The 9,032-nt window shown below is 41.2% G+C and overlaps 1 protein-coding gene across 1 annotated transcript; it reads right to left on the reverse strand.

Annotated features, from left to right (window-relative positions):
- Nucleotides 1–3,746: 3,746 nt before the first annotated feature.
- Nucleotides 3,747–8,688, reverse strand: EIF3F (eukaryotic translation initiation factor 3 subunit F). Its single transcript, XM_005153866.4, has 8 exons — nt 8,235–8,688; nt 8,089–8,159; nt 7,794–7,873; nt 6,600–6,737; nt 5,447–5,538; nt 5,127–5,263; nt 4,878–4,991; nt 3,747–4,134 (listed from the first exon to the last, which is right to left on the reverse strand). The coding sequence occupies exons 1-8, from the start codon at nt 8,524–8,526 to the stop codon at nt 4,057–4,059; spliced, it is 1,002 nt and encodes a 333-aa protein (XP_005153923.2). The 5' UTR covers nt 8,527–8,688; the 3' UTR covers nt 3,747–4,056.
- Between the last annotated feature and the right edge of the window lie 344 nt (nt 8,689–9,032).

Raw genomic sequence — 9,032 nt, forward strand, 5'->3', positions numbered from 1 at the left:
GGGATCAATTCCAAGTCTTTTCTTAACTGAGTAGGGCACAAAAGTTAGGAGTAAGCTAACTGCTGATACCTGCTGACAAAACTGCGAGGTGTCAACAATACTGAAATAATCCAAACCAGTAGAAATAAATGGATTTAGACTTTTTTAATTAAAAAGTTTCATAATATCAGGTCATGTGCTTAAATTAATAATTTTCTTGGCAAATTGGAGCTCAGCTGCAAATGAGAGCAGGGGCATGAGATTGGGATGCTCAATCACACTACATGACAGACACCAAGAGGCAAACAAGGACTTTGTAACAGGAAAGTATTATACATTCTTATATTAATTGTAATGCAATTGATGTGGGTATGGTCTTTACCAGCTCATGCTCAAGAAAGACTAAAATTAATGTGTAATAATTAATTGATGTATGGTGTTTACCAACTCATGTTCAAGAAAGACTGGAATTAAGCTTTAAGTGGGCTGCTAAGTGATCAAAGCATAGACAGTGCATCAGTGGAAAGGAGATAAAGCTTACCATGCTTAGTAAAATGAAAGCTACAGTATGTTGGCTACCTATTATGTATAAATACCTATTATGTATAAATACTTATGTATAAATATCAGAAAGAGCATAACATAAGAACTTTAGTAAGGACAAAGGAGTTATATTTAAGTATATTTAAAGTAGAATTTAAGATATAGTTGGCTGAGACAGGAAAGAGATGAATTTATGATTCAGGAGACTCCTTCTAAGGTAGTCAGTGAACCAGAGAAGGTGTCAACAATGAAGTATCTGTTAAACACACCAAATTACCACAAGCTTATTTCCCTACCCAGAGAAACACATAGTATAAACACTTTAGTTTCACACACTTAGAATGTCAAATTCCAATTGCTTTTTTAGCTTAACTGGCAAACTAACAGTAACACAATGCAGTCTGCAAGGACTCCCTTTAGATCATATTCTAATCCTGGTCACAACCACCACCAGGAATATTCTGTGCATTACTGATCCTAAATACCTGATAGCAGTCACAGGAAGCCTGAAACCTGACTGTTGCATACTGCCTATCCACTAACATCTCTTGAAGAATCATCTAAATGTCATCTGCAAGTCTTGCAACACAACAGAGCACAGGGAAACTAATTGCCATCAGGTACCTGTAATTTCCATTGTGGTACACCACCTTCTTTCTACTGTTGAGACTCATCAGTTAGGAAATACTTGAGCATTACCAGTTCCTCCCTGCATTTTTAACGTGGCATTTCTATTAAAGATAGTATAACACTGAGTACTTTCAGGTGCTTGTGGATTTTACATGCACTTGCTCAAAGACGTGAGCAACCACTGCCTTATGACACTAGGAAGATGTCAGAGCAAAGTGTAGCATCTGCATGCTAATTAAACTGCGTGTTGTCAGAAGTCATCATGCTCAGTGGAAAACCACAAGGTTTCATTGCCACTTTGTACTGCCAAGAGCTGCGTTGCTGAAACTCTATTCCTTTGTTGAGGCTGACTGAAATTACATGTCCGAGAAGGGTCCAAGGCAGCAAGGTGGACTGACTTTATACACCCCTCTAGTTCCCTAAGTACACAGCATATCAAAAGAGAACAAGAGACTCAATTGTCACAGTAAACTCTGCCATGAATATTGTGTATATTGAGGAAAAGAAGTTTTCAAGAACATGCTGAGGTAAAAACCCAAGATCAGCTCAATTAAGCTAGGATACAAGGAAAGATCTTAACATTGTTTGAGCAATTAAATATTTGAGTGCTAGGAGGTGGTTAACAGAGCCATTTAAGCAAGGTATTTTAAAGCTTAATACTTCCCAGGAAAACATGCACATTGCCAGAAATAAACATGTAATAGAGTAATGTCCAGTATAGTTGTACTCATTCAGAGAAGACATCTAACAAAACAAAAAGGCTGAACATACCACAGAGGATACAAAAAGTTGTATTAGTAGGGGCACTATTATGACTAAATATAATAAACATTGTATATAGAAGCATACACAGAGACCTATCTATCCTGACTATTATTAAAGTTATTTGAAGCAATGCATCCTAAACAAACAAAACCCAAGGAAAAACTCCCCTAATTAATCCAAGAAATCTGTGGTTTACAAATCAATAGGAAGTTAAAGCTTTAAATCCTTGGTGATGTTTCTTGACTCCCAAGCTTTCCCCACCAGATTTTCTATTGAACTTCAAGTTTTTAGATGGATTTTCATAAAGTGGAGCAATTTACATACATAAAATACTTCTAGGAATTCCTGTCTAGACTTTCAAACTCCAGAGAAGGAATGCCTCCTACGTACAGCCAGGCTTTCCAGTTAAGCAAAATGATGCATTACATTTATGTTTGAAATATTGTCCTTCACAAGAATGGCTACTGAAATTTGAAATCAGGCATTCAAAGTCCCAGCAGTAAAGTAAGTTTCACAATGTGCTCTTCACCCAGTAAAAAGGGACAGAATGGATGGAATCAGATACGGGGTTTCTAAACAGGCAATTATTTTTTTTCCTATTTCAATTCCAAGCATTTGTCACTGTGGTGTCTAACATACAACCAAATCTATGGATTGTCTCCTCTTCTGACACCTCTGCTTTGCAGTGAATCTACCTAGGAAGACATAACCTCAGTCCCTTCTGAAGTACCATCATTAGTCTTCAGGTACTTGTAAGGACTGGCAAATTCTGATACATTTTCTGTAACAATGATCACAGATTAATCTTTCTTTTCAGTGCTTTGCATTTTGTGCTTATTAGATAGCATAGCTATTCAATTTGTATAGCATTTAAAATTTTTCTTCTTACATATTACCTTCTAACATTTAGTTTTCCTAACAGGGAATGGCAAGACTTTACTGCAGATGAGAGATCAGGGAAAGGATGTTATCCTTTCTTCCCAAATTTTTTTTGTAGTAATTGAGAGACTTATCCAGCTTTGCTGCTTGCTCTTTCCCTCCACATGTTTCAAGGCTTACTTTAAAGAACACCTTGACCTGAAAATCTGCAAAATATTTAAATGGCCAAAGTTACAAATACTAAGTTTAAAGACAAGAATGGAAACCAAAGATTTTTATTCAGACGTATAAAAAAATGAGAGCTGAGTTTCAACTTACTTAATGCTCACAAATAACATTTTCAAAGTGGTGAGAACCCTTGCTATACCTTCAGTTTTCATGTACCTTGTCTTGCAATTAGAACTTAGCATTTAGTCACTGGGGGAATTCTCCACATTGGAACCAGTACAGAATCTACAGATCTGTAACCTGAGTCCCACTCTTGGTAAATTTCAAATTCATTTACCAAAACAGATGTGAGGCATCAGAAATCACCATTAGTAATTAGGGGTAACAATTATGTTGTAGAAGAGGGACACTTACAATCCGTCATACAACCTTCCCCCTCAGTGCAGCTAAACAGACTTGTAAAAGTCTGAATTCAGTCTCATACTCTGTCAGTACCCTGCTGAAGAAGGGCACATACACAGCACCACTAATGAATCAGTGGCCATAATATCTTGTAGTCCTCCATATCATGCGCAACACAGGAAGTCACACTTTCAGTGTGCTTTAACAGCTGAAAAAAAACCCTGTAAAGAAGCCTGCTGGATTGAAGTTGACTTGCATCCACTCTGGTTTTCTTTCCTGATGCCATGTTATCCCCCTTTTCTTTCAAAAGTGGATTCATTATATAATAATAAATGAAACAAGTTTTTTGTTTTGTTTTGTTTTCTGGACAGAAGCCGATCTTGCTATTGCAATGGAACTTTTATTTCAAATACATTCTTACAATAAAGCTGTATTTTGTTACACAAGTACATAAACCCAGGAGACAAAAGACTCATGTAATCAATTTAAAAATATTGGACTCATCTAAATTGCAGCCATTCTCATGAGTTTCCTAAACCATGGTAAGGATTTTTCAGGGCAATGAAACAAAAATAAAAACCAAGTCATCTAGGTAATTAAATTAACATCTGGGGAAATTTTGTAACAACATAGAAAAGCGTTTCTGCCCATTCTTCAGGCTCTTTGACGTGTAGGGTGGCACAATTTTCTTTATAAACTCAGAAGTTTTTCATTTAGAGCAATCTGTGACTGTGTGAGGTTTGCCAAGTAGGTTACCATCAGCAAGTCCTGAGAGGAGGAAAAAAAAAACAATCCACAGTGATGAGAAATACTAACAAAGATGACAGCCTATTAGGGAGTTGAATTTTTAACACCTGTAAAGCAGTTTACAGTCAGCTATTAGGAATGCTTCCCTCACAGGAAGAAGGGTTTGGTATTCCCAGCATATGAAACTGCCTGTAAAATTTTAACTCCGAGTTCACCCATGTTAACCAGGCAATTCAAATGGTATAAGCAAAATTAAAAATTAGTTCTGGTCTTACAGACTGTGGCTGAACAGTACATTCAGAAACTCCGCTTTTGCTTTCTAAAATTCTGTTACAGAAGTAAGGTAGCACACTAAAACTCTGCTCATGTCTTAAGTGTCATGCAAGGAGACAGAACTTCAGCTCAGGCAGAGGAAGCTGGCAAGTCACCAGCTGTAGTCCACCCTTGTAATCCATACTGCTTTAAAGCCTGGTAATTTGTATTGTATAGTCACTCTAAAAAGAGTTGGTGCTGGCTTTCAGATTACTTGCATAATTCCTAAGTACTTTAGAACTTACTCTCTCATTCACAGTTGCTTTCAAGGTTATTATGGTGAACTGATTTATCCACCTTCAGCTCTTAAAACATCAAATTACTGACACAAAAGGGTTTTATCTTCTCTTAACATGTTTGTATGAAATCGATTCTTTTGATCTGACACAAATTTGTGTCTGTATGACAAATTTTCAGAATTGCTGTCAACTGAAAAAACTGGATGAACTTACATTGATATTGCTGTTCAACATTGTCTCAAAGTCCTCTGGTGAAATCTTTGGCACCTGGTTAATGAGATCCATCAGGAAACGACCAACAGTGTTGTCAGCAGCCACTTTGCCAGACTATGTATAAGAAACATACACTTCAACGTGAGTAAAACTCAGCTTATGGCCCAGAGAGAAAACACAGAAAAAGAAAACCAAGATGCGCAAACTGACATGAAACTTGTTTGCTGGCTCATAAAAAGTTTGCCTTACCAACACATCCTCTGCATACTGCAGCACCATGGTGAGGGTGTCCTGAATCCTGGCTGATGCTGACCCCACCTGCTGTAAGTCACTGGACAAGCCAATCACTCGGTTAGGGCTAAAGCAAGTCTTCATGATAAGATCCACTGAAAGCAAAAGGGGGATAAGTAAAAATCTTGTCACAGAAACCAACTTGTTGAGGACTTCAGCAAGACAGTCTTATTTTCAGTAGAATTCACAGAATGGTAATGTTACCAGGGTAAAAAATACCCAACATTTAAACAGTGTCATAACAATGCCTATAGCCAAAATAGGAAGAAAAGATTCACCTCCTATCCGCTCTGTATCATAATAAACATACTTCACTGTCAGAGGTGTGAACATCACGCCCATAGTTTTACCAGGGACTCCCATTGGGGCACTAGGGAAAAAAGAACAAAAAGTTTTCAGCATGGATATATTTAACGGAGGAAGTAATAATTTAAATCTCAATAATATCTGTTAGCACTGAAGTGTAAACATTGAGTATCTTACTCATTCTCACCAAAATCAGCAATATTAAGACCATGAATAAATGAGGACAGAAAATCAGTCTGCCATATTATTAATTGCTCATTTTCAACCAAGAATATTCCTAGCTGGTCTGATGTTGTCAGCATGAACGCATGAAGAGCTAAGTATTATCTTCTTAGCCACAATTCCTTCTTGCTTATAGAGCAGATATTCTTCTATCCTGAAATATTGCACACTTCAACAAATTGCTTAAGTAACAAACAAAAATATGACAGATTCAATTACAAAGCACTCTCAACACTTTTATTATTCCTATTATTCAAAGTATTTGAAGTGCATTTATGCTTTAAAACGTCAGGGAACAGCTTCCTTTTTGAAGATGTGCAGTAGACTTCCAGTATAAAGAAAGGCTGGGGCTTTGTTCGTCAAAGAGGAGAGCTCTACAGCCAGTGCTAGAAAGAACAGTGAGGTGGAATAGGTTCATTTCTCAATATTTATTCTCCATTAATTGATAAAAATTGAAGGGATTGGGGGGAATAAAGACTGATAAAAAAGATGCAGTTTCAGTTGTCTTAACTGCACTAATCCTCCAAGCTGCATAAATAAACTGACAAGCCATAAAGCCAGTAACTACAGGCTAGCATTCTGACAGTGTGATGGAAGTCAGTGACATTAACACTAGCTATATGAATCCTGTGAAATATCACAAAGATGTTCAGAACACTACTAATGAAGGCGCAATTCCCCACCCCAATGAAGTAGGAATGGTTAGGTCTTTCAGCTTACATATAAGGGTCAGGATATTCCAATGAGAAGTAAGCTTGATCCCTGGCTCTCTACTGTGTTTTAGCTATTGCACAGCATTGTTCAAAATGGGATACTGCAGCCCACTATGTTTCTCGTTGCCCTGATGTGGTCTCCTAATAATTCAGATAATTCTCCTCCCAGAAATGCAGCCTCCCGGTGTACCTGACATAGGCTTTAATGCTCATGCGTGAATTCTGGAGACTTGTGTCCACAGTGAGATGGATTGGATTGTGTGCTTCCCGGCTGTAATATTCATGGATCAGGACAGAATGTTCTGTGATATCGTGGCCTGTTGCATACCTTAAAAAAAAATTAAAAAAATCACAGGGTGAGGAGCCATTCTTCCAGCATTCTAGTGCCCAGTGTTTGGTACTGTTGGTATTCAACAAGTTTTTATCCTAAACCACTCATTTCCAAACACTGAGCTGCAGAAGCGTATTAAATACAAGTGTTTCAACTATGGAATTTACAGTTTGTAGAAATTACAGAATGAGCATACCCACGGCAAAAACACGCACAAGACCACTGCTGTAGTACCAGCCATAAAGATTTGGTACAGTTGATATCAGACACCCAAGATTCAGTTATCTGACATTATGTTCTGGAGCAACTCTAATTCTGTCTAAGTCAAAGCATGCCAAACAGATCTGGACCAATCAAGTACATCTTCCATAAAGCATCTCTCTGTAGGAGGAACAACTCGTTAATCTAGCTCCTTTAACTGCTCTGCAATTAGCTTCACAGGAAAACTCCTGTCATCAGGACTACACCTTGCTGTGCCATTAGAAGGTGGTTAAGGTCTACTCCACAAGAACAGAACTGCACTATTCTGTAGGAACAGGGGAGCATTAAAAGACTAATAGAGCCATCCACATACTCGGGCGCTGACATCATACTGATCTTGCTTCCTATCCCACATACACATACTCCCACCTTTTCTCAGCAGAGAACTTCTCTGCGTGCTCCAGCTGTTATCACTGATTCCTCCTGAGGCCTTTGATGCTCTAAGCTACTCTTCTGTGTTCTCCTTTCTTTCTAACCAGTTATCTTCCATGGTGTAAGCTGTATTACAGGTGGCTATGTTCTTTTAGGAAGGCCATGCAGGCATTCTCTAACTCACCACTCCTCTGTGATATCTTTGTTAGATACAAAAACAAATCCTGTACATCTCCAATACCATCTCTTCCTCTTGTGAACTGCAAAAGCTTTACAACTGATTCTATAACAAGAGTTGCAAGGTCTTACTGTCACAAGCATTAGTGCTTCTGCTTCCCAATCTGTGACAAGGAGAATGATGTATTTCAATTAGTTAAGGGACCAACAGAATTGCTTGTATGTTCTTGCAGGAGAACTTACCAGCCCAAAATGATCTCGTTAGGAGACACCTTCTTGTGCAACTCATACATGTTTTTGGCAAATTCCATATCGACTGCCACCTAAGAAATGGGACAGGCTCAAGTCAGCTGGTCACAGGGATATTGAACTCTTAACTGCGGACAATATGGTTATAAGCCCTCACGCCACCATCAGGGGTGGCACATGGGCAGCACACACTCCCGCTCCCCAGCAATCGCCGAGAGACCCACTGCCCGCTCTACAGCGCAGCTCGGGTGGGTTGTACAGCCCGCCCAGGCTGTCCCACGCTCCGTACCTCATCTTCGGATTCGTTGTGAGGGACTGAGAAGCAGTTAGTGACCTCCACCGAATGCTTGTCCACAGTCCCTGTGGGAGGGCAGCACGGTTAGAGAGGCACCGTGGGGGAAGCGGGCTGCTCTCCTCGCGGTCGGCGGCTCTTACCCAGCAGCGTCCCGATGACCCGCGCCGCGCCCTCGTTGCGCCGCTCGAAGCTGTCCACGATGGAGGCGAGCACGACCGGGTGCAGCCGCACCACGCGGCCGCCGGGGAACGGGCCCGAGAGCGATGCCGACAGAGGCGCGGCCGGCGGCGGCGGCGGTGCTGGAGTGACAGGCGGGAGCGGCGCGGCAGTGGGGGGAGCGTTTCCCGTCGGTGTGGTAGGCGCCGTAGTCGGACTCTGCGCCGGAGCTGCCACGGGAGGAGCTGGAGCTGGAGCGGGAGCTGTCGCCGCCATTTTGCAACAGAGAGAGGGGTGGGGGAGTTCACGCCGCCAGTAACTGGCTGATCTGAACGCCTGTCACGCAGCGTTACCTTTCTATTGGGAAAAGGGTTGTGCTAAGGCCCTCCTGCCATCTGTCAGCCAATCTGGGGAGAGCGATGAAGGAAGACGCTCTGGTTGGAGGAAGAGCATACTGCCAGTGACTGAAGTTTAGTCTTATTCACACCCTCTAGGAGCCAGGAAGTTTCTCAATTGGGTTCTCACGTTCCCCACCTCCCTGCGTGTCTGCTCTCGCTGCCTATTGGCTAGCATCGCCCCTGCCCTCTGGCAGGGCGGGAGGGTATATGTATTGGCTGTGGCGCAGCTGCTCGTCCTGGTGGTGGCTACGAGGAGAGGTTTGTGTACGTCTATAGTGCCGATCAGTCGCCCGCACGCTTGCTCTCTCGGTCGAGCAGCAGGGAGCCCTGCTGGAGGCAGGCTGAGCCGGCCCGGGTGTTTCAGAGCTCTCTGTGCCCTTCCAG

The sequence above is a fragment of the Melopsittacus undulatus genome, chromosome 4 (genome assembly GCF_012275295.1).
Source record: "Melopsittacus undulatus isolate bMelUnd1 chromosome 4, bMelUnd1.mat.Z, whole genome shotgun sequence".
In the NCBI taxonomy this organism is placed as follows: Eukaryota; Metazoa; Chordata; class Aves; order Psittaciformes; family Psittaculidae; genus Melopsittacus; species Melopsittacus undulatus.

Coding starts and splice junctions, on each gene's coding strand:
- EIF3F (XM_005153866.4), bottom strand. CDS start 8,526: ATGGCGGCGACAGCTCCCGCTCCAGCTCCAGCTCCTCCCGTGGCAGCT. Junction 8,160..8,234: donor GGTCATCGGGACGCTGCTGG/GTAAGAGCCGCC, acceptor GCCCTCCCACAG/GGACTGTGGACAAGCATTCG. Junction 6,738..7,793: donor AACGAGATCATTTTGGGCTG/GTAAGTTCTCCT, acceptor TTTTTTTTTAAG/GTATGCAACAGGCCACGATA.